At 41.4% G+C, this 14,612-nt stretch overlaps 2 protein-coding genes across 2 annotated transcripts in view; both read left to right on the top strand.

Moving 5' to 3' along the window:
• LOC117005458 overlaps positions 1-10,745 on the top strand; it is a 30,820-nt gene extending 20,075 nt beyond the window's left edge. The window contains exons 10-12 of the mRNA XM_042779867.1: positions 317-439; positions 805-1,024; positions 7,763-10,745. Coding sequence (XP_042635801.1) covers positions 317-439; positions 805-1,024; positions 7,763-7,986 — 567 coding nt within the window. The 3' untranslated portion in view covers positions 7,987-10,745. The remainder of the gene's footprint in view (positions 1-316; positions 440-804; positions 1,025-7,762) is intronic.
• Positions 10,746-11,680: 935 nt separating this feature from the next.
• The window catches only part of LOC117005224 (fatty acid synthase-like), a 38,082-nt gene continuing 35,150 nt past the window's right edge, over positions 11,681-14,612 (top strand). The window contains 1 exon segment of the mRNA XM_033076683.2: positions 11,681-11,992. The gene's annotated coding sequence lies outside the window, so the exon portion shown is untranslated.

Here is a 14,612-nt window from a genome sequence, read left to right as displayed (position 1 = left end):
GGTATTGTTTTGAACTTTTTCTTCTGTAATTTAATCACAGGAAAATGGAAAAGTGAAGAAGGACCCTGACAATATAAGCTTGAGCAACAAGCAAGTTGATAGCAACAGCACCAGGAAATGTAGATTTTGAACAGATTTGATACTAGGTTTATTAGAAAGGTAGTTTGGCCCTGTTGATCTGAAGGGAACATGATTTTGTTTAATATTATTTATAACAGATTATTTTAAATCTAGCAGTGTAACAGCAAACTGAGCCATAAGGGTGTTAGTTTTCGGGACAATGAGTTACTTATGTTAATGTAATGTTTCACATTAGGAGTTGCAGTATGCAGGGCAACAGCATCCTTCAAGGTTTTCTTCTCTTACTGCCTGCCCTAGCTTAAAGGAAGAAGAAGCTCCAAGCAGCTGTGGGGAAGAAACAGAATTATCATTTGCTGAGGTACAGTGCAGTTTCATGATCAATGTAATTCACCTTCATTTGGATTTTTCAATTTTAATTGCTCAACAGTAATCTCCTGAAAGACTTAAAAACCTATGTCTTTTTCAAGTTATGCATTGTTCCTGTACAAAATAGTATTTGTTAACACTAGATAAATTAGGGTTTCTCAATCACTGCTGTGATGTTGTAATTAATCTTTTTGTACAACCTTTCAAAATTAAAAATAATAATTTTCTTTTGTCTTCTCTGTTGCTGAAACCCTGTCTTTCCAAGTCCAAGATGCCACTATGAAATATAACCAATTTTATGATGTCTTTGATGTGAAAAGTATGTATGTCTGTAAGATCATGTTTGAATTTGAACAGGTTCGGCTAGATTTCTCTATTGAAAATCATGGGCCAGATACATTCTCAGCAACAAAGGCACATACATGCACAAAGACTGTTCAAACTCAGCTGCTCAGTCAGAGTTCTAGTCAAGACCAGCAGGTCCAGCTTTCTTCATCTAGAGCACATAATTTCTGTCAAATTTTAGATACGGGATCAAGCCTTTCTCTACAAAGTCCGCGAAAGAACACGAGCCAGGGTAAGCCTGCTTTGTAAAGCAGTCACAATATGTAACCCTTCTGGAAGTGTGGAAGTACAGTGGATTCTGTTGCTGTTCACTAATTCTTTTACATACTGCTCCTCTTATTACAGTCCTATGATCAGAATCTGAATGAGTTACTCGAAGGAAATTTCACAGTTGCCAGCAGAAGTAGGAACTAGGAGGAATGTCTGTATTGCTGTCTGGTTTAAATGCCATCATTGCAAATACTTCCTCACTTTCATTAAGTACTCCTGTAAAATGCAAATTCTGTTTTGACATAGTCTAAAAATTAGCTGGGCAGATATAAAAATGTCTGAGAACTGCACACTTCATGTGTTGACAAGTGACAAGATCAAATTGTAATTTGCAAATCCTTGCTTAATTATTTTTTTGGCTGGTTTATAGCTAGAATACTGCTTAGTGCACTAAGACCTAAAAGCCAAAGGTGACATCACAGGCATAATGCTGGTATATGTTGTGGGAATTCCCTAGAATTTTATAGTCCACTACAACAAGTTGGAATGGGAAAAAAATGGAAGCAGGCATTTTTATATGAGAGACAGTGTCAGGGTTAGGATGACAGGAGAAGGTCAAACTTAGGTCATAGACTGAACATGAATTAGTGTTATACTTCTACAAAAATCACATGTTCTTGGAAATTTTAGCAAGAACACCATTTATAAAATATGAGCAGTAAAGTGTAGCCTCTTTACAGGGCCAGTTGTTAAGGAACTTTTTAATGGCAGCTATTATGTTGAGCAGTGTATTGCATCTTAATGTTACATATTTCAAACTGTCGGTCTGTTCATGTAGTCAATCCTTCCTTGGCTAAACTTTGGGAAACTAATACTTGCTGGTGTTAGCACAAAAAATAATGGGGTAGCATTATAATATTGGGAAAATTTTAGGTATAGCTAATAGTGGAGTATGTTCCCTAGAGGGATTGTAGACTTTTCTTTATAAAAGATCTTTATAGTTAGACAAACATTTCTCCAGAATATTCCAGCAGAAGTGGGTTTTGGTTTTGTTTTTTTTTTTTAATAAGAGGTGTAGCTTTCAATAAGTTATTTCTCAAAATGCTGCTAGGCTTGTGTGAATTGCTTGGGCTTTTTGCCCTGATATTATTATTTTTATCGTCATTATTCCTGAGATCTGACAGTATCTGTATAGTAATATGGTAGCCATTTAGAGTTTCCAAATGAGCTGTATTACCATTACGTAGCTATTCATATGCTATTAATCACATACAGATTGCAGGAACAAGAATGCAATCACTGGATTAAGGGAAGTGGTTTGTCCCCTCAACTTGGTACTTGTGAGGCCACTGTGTCCACCTTTGGACCCTCTTGTAAAAAAGATTGGTACAAACTGGAGTCCAGTGGAAAACCACTAAATGGCCGGGGCACGGGAACACATTACACGAGAAGAGGTTTAGAGAACTGCATTGTTCAGTGTGGAAAAGAGTCAGTGAGTGGTCTGATTGCTGTTTTTTATCTACCCAGTGGGGGATTTTGGAGAATTCATAACCAGACTCTTAGAGGTACACAGTGAAAAGTGGCAACAGACACAAATTGTGTCAAGATACATTCTGAGCAGGGAGTGATAACACTGTGACATTTCACCCACAGGTCCTATCCAGCCTATGTTACATCTATTTTTAAACCAGTGTATGGAAGCAATGAACTATGGAGGCTATGTATGGGAGGCTATCTTTAGTAGCTCACAAGAAAAAATAATACTTAAAAGGGCTTTCAAAATGAAGAGTGGATTATAAGTGTATTTATTCGCAACAGCAATGTATTGCAGGGACAAAGTTATGTGCATTGACAGACCTGTAGGACTGGAATGAACATAGTGCTGACACTCATGATTCATGGTTTTTTTTTGTGAGGCTAGGACTGAAATAGGAAGAGCATTTCAGGTCAGGCCTATATTGACAGGATAAGCAAAAGTATGTCTTTGAAACATTACTGATAGTGCCATGCAGTTTTGTGCTGTTGTATGTGTGGTGCAACAGCTCTGGCAGCCTTACAAGGACATCAGTTTCTTAATGTCTAGAAATTTCCAGCCACTGTTGCAAAACTTAATGTAGATTTTTGGGGATCTAGAAATAGCAAAAGGGACAGAGGATACTGCCAACGTGGAACAAGTGAAATGGGAATCAATAAGGGATAACATTTTCCTGAGACCAAGTTGAATTTGATCTCTGCATCCATGTTTATATGAGGCACATCAGAGTGGAACTTATTCAAACATACAGGCACTGAAATACTGCATTGCAAGGATATGATTTTTAAACACTCTTTTTTGCTGCTTAGCTTTCTCCTTCAGGAAAAGATGTCCTTAATTCCACTGGACTGAATTCTGTATTTCAGAAAAAAAAAATGAAAGCAAAATCTTTCTTTTTTTAGAACATCATCACCTTATAAGCATTATATAGAAAATTTTCAAATTCTGCTTCTGATTTTTAGCAGAGGTTTGTATTCTTTTTCAGGCCTGAGCTATGGAAATTAATCTTTCCTGTTTAAAACCACTCATTTGAATTTAATATATTCATCAAATACATTGTTACAATGGATAGAACTGTCATTGAGACAGAGTGACTTGGAACTGGGCATTCAGGTACAAGTGATGCACACAGAGACTTGGAAGCTCAGTGACAAAAAATGGGTTGCAACAAAGCACACAAGTTAGTTTTCTTATTCAAATATATTTTTTCCCAAGTTCAACTCTGTCTAAATTGATAACACCAGTATTTGTGTGTTGTGGGAATTTCTGGTGAAACAGAGAACTGCAACTTGAAAATTACTCTTCTGAACCTGTTGAAGGGTTTCATTTTTTTCACATTACATGTACTAAACAGCCTAGTGGCACTCAAAATGTCAAGTAAGCCCTGCAATTTGCTATATTTCCAATATATTACACAATGCAATGACTAAATGTATTTTGAAGAATTAATGACTACATCTTAATTACTGAAGTGGACTGTTATATACTTTATTCATTTCACCATCAAATTCAGACCTTGTGTAAGCTTCCAAGCAAGTCAAAAGGCTAGGAGATATTTTAATTCTCTCTCTCCTCACTCTACCTGCTAATTTGTAATTTTCTGTAGAAATTAGATGGATTTCATAAGTTGTATGTTAATTCTGCAGATAAGTAGAAGGAAGGTGTTTAGGAGAATCATGGGTCCCTTCTTTGGGTATTTTTATTGTTCTGTATTATTGAAAGAAAAATAACCTCCCAGAGATATACTTGTATAAGCCATGATGATATTAAAAGGCTATATAGGATGCATAGGCTATCGAAGTGAGAAATATACCTCTGTATTTCTTTACTTTTTAAATGTCCTCTCCCAGAGCTAGAGAGCGGGTGGAGACTTTGATTGATGATCCATATCATATGCATCTTGAGTGCTGATGATAAATCACCCTCAAAGGAAAGAGCCTTTTTTGATTTTAGAGTAAATGTTAGGTAGGAGGAGGGGAAGCTTTCTAAAATATTTAGAAAATGGAAATTTGTTTTTTTCTATTTATCTTGAAAAATTAATTATTTGCTATTGAAGATATTTACTAGTTTTTCAGAGGGGAAAGAGCAAACATCACCTATTGAAGTTCAGCTGTAATACTGCATTTAGCATGAAGCCAGCATTGTGAAGTGTGCTGTGTGGTACTGTGTGAAAAGCTCCTTATTAGCTCCAGTCACCTATCCTTGGGTCAGCAGAGGCTGGGGTCAATGCATGGGGAATAAGGGTGTAAGGCAAGCTGGGTCCCCACTAGTCATTTGACTTGTACATATTTAGTGTAGATGAAACTTTGTATTTTCGTGTCCCTCTACACATTTTTGAGAAACCCCACTGCCACAAGTACTCAGAACTGTGTCCCGGGTTTAATAATTTGAGTTTACATTGTAGCCTAACAAAGAACAGGAGTGAGCTGCTTTGAGGTAAAGTAACTTTTTTTATTTACTTCTTGAGCTTAGGGGAGTTTCCTGTACTGCAGTTCTCACTTGCAAAGCTCTGTCATATGAAATTCCACACTTCATGGATCAAAACTTATCTTAAGTGTTTCCACACTAGACAGAATTTCAACAGCTTTGACATCACTGACAGTTCTAAGAGCAATCCATGTGGGTAAAAAGCTGGCCAGAGAAAGAATTTGGTAAAATATTAACAAACAGAAGCAGTGTTCTGGCTCTGGCTTCATTCCAGCTCCAATCAGAGAAAGACTCATGATCTCTTTTCTGTGTTACATAAAACTTCAACTTTGAAGTGTTTCACAAATATTAACTAATGCCCTAGCTACATTTTCTTCATTTCTATGTTCTTCTCCTGAATAGGAACTTGTTTGAGTTGTTGTTCCTTCAGAAGCACTGTTAGCAATAGGCAAATATCTGATGACAGATTTCTTAAATGAAACCTCCATCTGAGGAAATTTCAGTTTGCCTACACAACATGTCTACATATATCTGTTTCATCCCAAGGAAAAAAAAAATCCATGAATGTTAATTTCTGACTGAAGTTAACACACATCAAATAGAAGATATGTTAAGGATTTCAATACACTAAATGCTTTGTTCCATTTTCAAAAGCATTTTAGGTGCTTAGCTATGATCTTTCTAGCTCTGGTTGTCACCGTCACTTCTGAAAGTAAGTTGTAGGCTTGTAAATTAGGTGTTTGCATTGGTGTGCAGACCAAGCTACTGCATATAAATAGTGTTTCTAATTCTGGGGTATTGATTCTCTCTCTTTTCCTAATTTTTGGAACTAACCTTACACTTTTTAAAACCAATATGGTTGGTTTTAAATTTCTTTGTTAGTGCACATTTTTGACTGTCCAAAACTTAAAAATAGCTGTGTAGAATGCTTGTGTTCTGTGCTGTTGTTCCAAGTACCTTACTAGGTTGTCTATAATAGTTACAACTATAGTTTCTTTACTAATGACAGGAGACAAGCATACAGATGCCTTCACGGGAAGGAATGCGTGTGATGCCTTGGTGCTTGGTTACTTTGCCTTTGGAATTACATGATTAGGGTCTCCCACATTAATTTCTGAAAGTCATCCCCTTGAGTGAATACAAAAGACCATTGAAAACTAAGTATTTTAAAAAACAGAGTGTCTGTAAGCAGTGTTAACTGTGTGCTATATGTGGATCTGCTCATTCCTGTTACTTAGACCACAAACAAGAAGTAGTATTATTCTGCTGCTGTTCCTGTTCAAGAAAGTAATCTTTGAAGCAATACCTTTCAGACACTGCTGCCTGCACTTTTCCAAATGGTTGATGTTGTGAAATTCTGCTTTCTTATCTGCCAGATGTGGTAGAGGTATTCTAATGATTAAAGTCCATTTCATAGGCAGGAAAATACACCAAATGATCTTAATGGGCTCAAGCATACTCTTCCATACTTTCTACATCTGCAGGAAACCACTAGGTGGCAAGCTGGACAACAGGATTTCGCATCCGCAACTCAAGAGTCACCAAATCAATCAGCCACCAAGCTGATTCAGTGCAGAGATCACATGCACAAGTGAACAGCTGGTTCAAGCTAAGCCTGTGGATAAAAATTATTTTGAAAAGTGTCATGTTTTGACACTAGCCACAGTGTCATGCTTTGCATGAAGCTATAAACCTTCAATCAATCCATTCCATAATTCAGGAATATTTTGTATTTCCTTTGATGTAGAATTTTGTTTAGACTTTGCACCACGTTCAGTTGGCTTTGAAAATTTACCTTCTGCTAGTAACTGATCTTTGTCAATTTGTACACCTTTCATTCTTGCTGTGATTGCGTAGTATCTGGGACTGCAGACTATGATGCTTATAAAATTAAACAAGTACAGAATACTGTAGTGTGTGTTATTGCAAGTTTATTATGACTACTTCTGCTGTCTGCTTTGGCTTTCCATAGAGAATCTGAAGTTAAAGTCTAAATGCCTTGAAAAGTAAGGGTTAAGTGGCTGGAGCCAAATACCTGTAAGTGTTACCTATAGTTTACAGTGAATAATGCAATTGATCAGTTCTACTTATCCTACTGAAAGAAATTTGTGATAAGACTGAAGTTCAGTTAGTTGGAGATAATTTTGGAGAATTATGTGAGAACTGCAAGATGGACTCTGACTGGTATTAGGAGCAGTCTCACTGCTCCCAAACAAAGATGTTTCTTTTTGAGTTAGTCCTTTCTAGAAAGATAGATATTTTAGACAACAAATCCAAAGATCTACACACTAAATGCTTTCCTAAATGAGAGAAGATTGAAAAAAGACCCAAAACATAGTGGTAGTAATGCAGCTTTGTCAAGTCAACAGCATTACCTGTGAACCTTTTATGTCATACATTCTAAACACATTTTCTCACAATGGACAGAAGAGTAAACTTGTAAAATATGTTTTAAAACAGCCAAACAGAAAGGTAGTGCTAGACTTAAACTGTTATACTGACCTTCCCGCTGTCTTCCTCTCTTAAGGAGTCTGATGCTAATGGAAAATGAACATGTACAGATGAAGCTAGGATTGAGCAGAAGATGCTGTCTTATTCCATTAGTATGGCAAGCCTTAATGGACTGTTCTGGGCTCCTACCTACAAGAATGGTCCTGATGTTTCAAGATTTTGACAATATGGCACTATGGCAGCAGTATATTTAGAAGAAAATAGTAAACCAACTCTCTTTAACTATCCTATCTCATAATTTAATACAAACATAATGACAAAGTATTTTTCTGTCTGTTTTTTGAGCAGTGGAGTTTGAAGTTCTACATTCAATTGAGCAATCTGAAGAATCTCGGCAAAGTGTCAAAGCCAAGGATAAACTTGAAATGTCAGCTGAAGATTTGACAGTCAGAGGAACAAGGCAGGAAATTCAGCAGAAGATAAAATCCAGGAGTTTATCTTGTGCTCATCTATTAAAACCAAAAATCTCTTCTAGCATGGCAAAAATTCGCAATTATAATATTAAAGACTGATTTTTATGTTGACAGCATGTTGTAGGTTCACACTTGCTATTTACTTACTTTGACATCTCTATATCAGGTATAATTATTTGCCTCAGTTTTGTATGTCAGGTTGAGATTATTTGCAGCCAGAAGAGAGAACAAGTACTCTGCTTCATACAGTGAAGCCTAAAATAAAGGGTTAATGTATGTACATTGAGATTACAGTCTTCATTGTTAATACTGATTTATTTTAATTATATACATTAAGATTTTCTTGCATCATGGATTTAGAAATGCCCAGTTAACACATAGGTAAAGCCTTGTGCCTTCAGGCAGGGCTTGAAGGACTTTAGCAGATATTTTGTTGAGAAACTGTAGATGTGATTTAAGCTTAGAAGTGGGATGCCTCAGCCTACTTCTTCTAAATAACAATGCAACCGTTAATCCTGTGCAGCTATCTTTCTACTTGAAAGAAAGGGGTTTAAAATTATTACATCTGCGTCTGTATTCTTTCTCATCTTCTGTAGCTTTCCACTTGCTCAGAGAGCATGAAAGAATATAAAATTAAATTTCTATTGTCACACCAGTGATTGTATTTTCCCTTGACAAAAGACCGTGTGGACTTTAAGGCAGTGAGAAACACTGCTACCATGTTAGAATCATATACTCAGAATAATGCAGATATGTTGTAAGAAGTAAGTCTTAAAACAGATGAAACTAAAAGAAAGCTTAAATGAGTTGTGATGTAACAAAGGATAGCTGCGTAGTAATGAACACACCAGGACACTCCAATGCAAGTAATCAGTGTATTTTTGTAGCATTTCCAGTAATGCTGAGTGGTCCTGGGATATTACAGAGATGAACTTTCCTCTAAGTAAAGGAAATGCACATGAAAAATTCAAGAAAAAATGTTTAATTGTGGGGATGGTCAAGCACTGGAACAGATTGCTTAGATGGGTTATGGAGTCTCTGTCTAGGGAGATACTCAAAACCCAACTGGACGTGGGCCTGGCCAGACTGTTCCAGCTGACCTTTAAGTTGAGGGCTTGGACTAGATGATGTCAAGAGGTACCTTCCAATGTAAGAGATTCTGTGATTCTGCAAGTGGTATCACTGAATTGAATAATACTTCTCAGTTGCTCCTGAACACATAAAATCTAAAAATGAAGGAAGAGAGCTACTTACCCATGAATGTCTTTTTTTTTTCTGGAGCAGTTTTTTATAGAAACACTTTTCTGATATTCTTTGCAAAGAGATGCTCTCTTCAGCACCTGATAATGCGGTAGTAAACCATTTGAGAATTTGAATAATTATTTTGAACTACCTGCTGAAAATATTACAAATACCTGCTGAAAAGTGCAAAGGTGCAGTGATGTTATAATCAGATGCTAAATCTGCAAATTTCATGAGATGTTACTAAGCCAATATAAGGTCTGAGAGACCTTGTGAGCTTCTTTCTAAATATTTTCATTACTTGAAAATCCTGTTATTTGATTCAACATTGTTCATGAGGGAGGACAACATGATGCACTCCCTTGAACCAGGCCCTGAATGAGCTCTTTCTGTAGCACAAAGCATAGTGGTTTCTAACAAGTACAGGAATTTTGGCCCAGATCACACCAGTTACAGCACTCACTGGTTATTTCTAGAACTCAATGTGTAGATTCCAAATTTTATAATAGCAGTAGATCACCCTGAAATTTTTTTTGTGATTTCCATGTTTAATATTGACCTATGGAGATGGACAATAGTTCAGGTATGAGATTCTGTGCCTGTGTTAAAAGTAGTGTAAAAGAACAGTTTGTTCCATGATATTTGTAGTACTGCATCTGAACCTGGAAAACATTTATCTTTATTCCTTACACCGTGGGTGTAAACTGATGGAGACTTAAGAAATGCCTTTGCGTAGATTTGTATGCAAGTTTCTATGACTTTTTTTTTGTTTGCTTGTTTGAGGGTTTTCTGTTTTTTCGGTTGGTTTTTTTTTGTGGTTGGTTGGTGTGGTGTCCCGCTTACTCCCCCTCCCATGTCACCTGGCATGCCTGTTCATGCAGACCTATTGCCACTAATGCAGCTTTAATTTATTCAGTTTCCCTGAGAAACAGGTTTCCTTAAGTCAACTGTAGGTAAGGAAAGATTGTATTTTCCCTTGACAAGAGATTGTATGGACTTCAAATCAGTGAAAAACACTGCTGGGTTATTTCAATAGATGAGTTGTTTAATTTTATTTTACTTGTGATAGAAAAAAAAAGTAGTTCAGTTATTGTACATTTGTTTCAGAGTACTTCTGAGAACAGAGTTTGTAAGTACAAAAATTAACAAAACATGCATAGTAATAAATAATAATAAATAACAAATAATAAATAATATTAACATACTGCTTAGATCCTGCATGGAGAGGTTGTGCTAAGGGTGTACTAAATACAGCAGGAAACTTCTCATATATTCCTCTTATGACGAAAATATTTAACAAATTGTTGGGCACTGACTTCTGAGAACCTGATTAGAAGAGTGGCAGCAAGGTACTACTGTGGATACTATTGAGTTGTACAAAGAAAGGAACGCCTATAAAGAAGAGAATTCAGGCAGATCAGAGAGTACTGAAAAGGTAAAAGAGGACATTATTTATTGTTGTCCTTATCAAGGGGTTAAAAACCTGTTATGTTGAGGAATATGCAGATAAAAGCAAAATATCTGCCCCGAGAAAGTCGCAATGGAGCTACATCGCGAAGCGGCAGTGCGAGCGCTATCCGGGAGCGGGGCCTCTGCCCAGAGCCAGTTCAAAGCCATGAACAAGAGACAAGGCAGGGGACTTTCTCGCATCCCCGTTTTCAAGCCCACATTTGCCGACCGAAAAGCTTTTTTGTTTCGGAGTGTCAGTCGTAGGCCATACAGAAGAAAATTCAGATTCGTTACTGTTCGGGTTTACCTGAAGGAGTACAAGTTACAGGGAAAGTGTATGAAAGGTGCCCACACGCAGAGCGATCCGTCCCGTTCCGTCGCTGGGAAGGGGGGCGTAGCAGGGGCACGGCGGGGAGGGAATCTCTGGCGCCCGCCCCTCCGCCTCCGGACTCTCTCTGCTGCCACCAGTCAGGGCGGCGCGACGAGCCTGGGCACGGGGCAGCGCATCCCTGGCCGGCGTGCCTGCTGCCCTGTGGTAACCCCGGGACCGTGCTCCGCCGGGGTGAACGACCGCCGCCGCCGGAGAGCGACGGGAGCTGCTCGCTCTGGCGGCGGCCCCAGCCACCCCTCAGCCGTCACCACATCGCCTTATCGCTTAGCAACACCGCGCGGGTCCGCGATTGGCAGGGCCGCGCCCCCGCCCACGTGTCCCCGCCTCCGTATTGGGCGCCGTCCCGGGATTGCGCGTCCGGCCCCGCGTCCCTTTCCTTTGTGCGCCGCGGGTACGCGCGGGCGCTGTGCGATCCGACCGCGCTTGGACCGGCACCCGCCGAGCCTCCGCGTCAGCCACGGTGCCGGCGCAGACGCCCCTCAGTGCACCTACCCGCGGGGAGGTGGGAGAGAGATACGAAAAGGTCCGCGCCCACGGGGGATTGGCGCTGCCTCGTCCCCGGCCAGGCCAGGCCAGCCCATAGCCAGGCACGCCCACAGCGCCTGGCCCTCCGCGGCCTCCAGTGCGGGGCGGGGCGCGAGAGTTTGGCCCGGTGCCGCGGGCAAGGGGGCCCGCCTGTGCCCGCCCCGGCCTGGCCAGGATCCCCTCCTCCCGTGGACCGGGCCGGCGGGCAGGGGTTGGCATCACCCCGGGTCTGACCGGGGCGGCTCTGCCCCGGCTCTCATTGGACTGCGGCGAGGCGTAAACTGTCAGCCCATGTGGCGTGGCCGCTGGAGGTGGCGACTGCTTAAATAGCGGTAGGAGCTAGAGGGAGACAGTGAGGAGAGCGCGGAGTATCGGCCGTGCGCAGCTAGGCACCAGCCGCCGCAGCGTCCACCCGCAGCGCCCGCCCCGCAGCATCCCGATCCCGCACTGAGCTGACGACAGAGTCTTACCGACACGAAGCCATCCGCACCTGTGCAGGTATCGGCGGGACACAGAAGTGCGGCGTGGTCAGGACAGCGGCAGCTTCTGCTCCAGGCTCCGCGGGCCGCTGCGCCCCGCGGGTGCGCTGGGGAGGCTCCATCTTGCCCTCTACGCCGGGTGAGCGATGAGGGTCCGCGGGCTCGGCTGGGGGCCGCGGGCACGGTCCGCGCGACCGGAAGGTTCTGCTCCCCGGCCCTGGGGTCGCCGCGCCCTGTTGCTGCGGGCCATTCTCCCGTGGCCCAGCGCGGTCGTTCTGGGGAGAGTCCTCCACCTCAGCGCCTGGGTACCGCGCCGCAGCCTGCCACTCCGCCCGCCCGGCAAGGTGGCTGCATTGTGGTACTGGCGCTCGGCCATCTTGGCGGCGGGCGGGGACCGTGCCGCCGCCACGGCCACGACCCCTCGCCGCCGGGCCGAGCGGGATCGGGGGCGCGGCCGGGCCCCGCTGCCCGCAGTCCTCGCGCGCGCCCGGCAGCAGCGGCTGCGTGAGGGGCCGCGCCCGCCGCGGGGCTGGGCGGCCCCGGCGGCCTCGCGCTGCCGCAGCTCGGGCGCCGAGCACCGCGCTGCCTCGGGTGGGCGCCGGGGCCGGACGGGCCGCTCTGTCCGGGCAGCGGGGCGGCGGCGCTGCGCTCTCCACGCCGTCCCGGGTTAGCGCGAAGGCACGGTCGTGGCAGGCTGAAGAAGCTTGTAAGAGAGGAGATCGGCGCTCGATGTTGGGAAGGGAGACTCGCCAGCAGGTTCTGGGAATCCGTCTGAAAAAACGTGCCTTGTATACTGCTCAACTATTTTTTCTCACTTCGTTATAAACCAACGGCCCACACAAAATAGCCCCGTGGTCGCACACCAGTATGGATTTGATGATTTGATTTTGTTAGGAACGTGATCATCTTCTCTCTTTGGCTGTTTTTGCACCTGTAGGGTTCTTATTCCACCTTCCTTCCCTGGCACACGGCCCTATAAGATACTGAATCCATATTTTCCTAGCTAAAAGCTGTATTTGGATGCTTAAATTAAAATAGACAGTATTAAGGTTGTGTAAATTAACTTGCATACTCCGAAAGACCATCTTTGCAGGTTTTGGAGCATGTCTTGTCTTAAAAAAAATGGAGAAGAAACCTCAAGCCCTGTGAGCAAAGGATTCAACTTTTCCTGAAACAAAGTGAAAAGAATAGTACATTGTGAAAGGCTGCATTTAGTGGCTGAATTCAGAGAATGAGGGCAGTTATGAACAGATATTTACAAACATGATATAGTCATACTTGGGACTTAGATTTTTATACAGGTAACTTCTGACCACTTGGGAGTCAACCAAGCTGTGTTGATTCCATGAGCTGTCTAATTTACTTACTTTTTTTCTCCCATAACAGCTTTGAACCATATTCCCATTAAGTAGTGCATTTTAAATGTAAATGCACTCTGTTTTTCATTGGTGTTGTGGTCAACAGGACAAATACTTACCTGAAACAGAGGCATTTGAAAGGTCTTTGTTAAACTGAATCTGTAACATACAGATAAACATACATCTGAATCTGTAACATACAGCCAAATGCTTTCAAAAGACTGAAAACCAGACTATGTCTGCCTCTATTCTGTGAAGGGTTTTTTGGAGACAAGCATTGTGGCTTCTTCATAAGTGAAGTTTCTCTGTAAGGACAATTTTTTATTACAAATTTTAGAAATGATAGCTAGAGATTAGGAAACCTGGGTTGTGATATAGTTGTACTGAAAAACAAAACAGTCATTTTCTCAGTATCTGTGCTGAAGAAAGCTATGGAGGAGTCATGAGTATTTCATTTTACAATAATGAGAGGTCCAAAACAGATAAGGATTTGGACTGTCTAGAAACAATACTAAGTATTCTGTCCCACCATGATGACAGCTATCAAAATAACATTGAAATAAATATTTTGATCCTTTCTAGGAGAAGGAAATGTGCATCAGGCAAAACAAGATTTGGGTTTTATTTGTCATTCTTTGCGATCAGCTGTTTCTCCCTCCCTCTCCCCTTCCTGTCTTCACTAAACCCTAGGTGAACAAGGTACAGCAGAATAAGATAATGTTCAGTGGTTGGCAAGTCAGATATGAGCAGGCAAAGGTGTCAGATTTTACATTCACTTTGTTTGTTTGTAGATTTTAGTTTTGGATTTTTTGGGTTTTTTTCCCCTCTATAAGCTTATATGCTTGATGGTCAGAGGGCTATTTCTATAGGGAAATGGTAGATAAAAGTATTATTAAAAAGTTATGCAGCTGCCAGGGATGGTGGAAAATGATGGTTAATACTTTTTGATTAATTTTTGATGCCAAGTTAGTGAGGGACTGAAAAAAAATGTTTTAAATGCAATAGAAAACAGTATTTCAACTTGAATAGCTTTGATACCAGAAGGGATTACTAGTTATTACTAGTCACAAATGGAATGAGTCAGCAACACAAAAGAATTGCTAAAAAATATTGTGCAAATCCAGTGAGATGCTAGTTTAGGCTTAACTGAGGTGTCTACTGCACTGATACTTTGGCAGAGAGAGGGAAGGTTTCTGTGGTGTGTTAGCTTCCCTACATTCAATTAAAAACACAAGTTGACTGAGGAAAATTCACACAACTCAAGCAAATGCATGGGATAAA

This window comes from Catharus ustulatus, chromosome 20, assembly GCF_009819885.2.
Source record: "Catharus ustulatus isolate bCatUst1 chromosome 20, bCatUst1.pri.v2, whole genome shotgun sequence".
Taxonomy (NCBI): domain Eukaryota; kingdom Metazoa; phylum Chordata; class Aves; order Passeriformes; family Turdidae; genus Catharus; species Catharus ustulatus.
The sequence above is the reverse complement of the archived record's forward strand: the minus strand, read 5'-3'. Positions and strand labels throughout refer to the sequence as shown.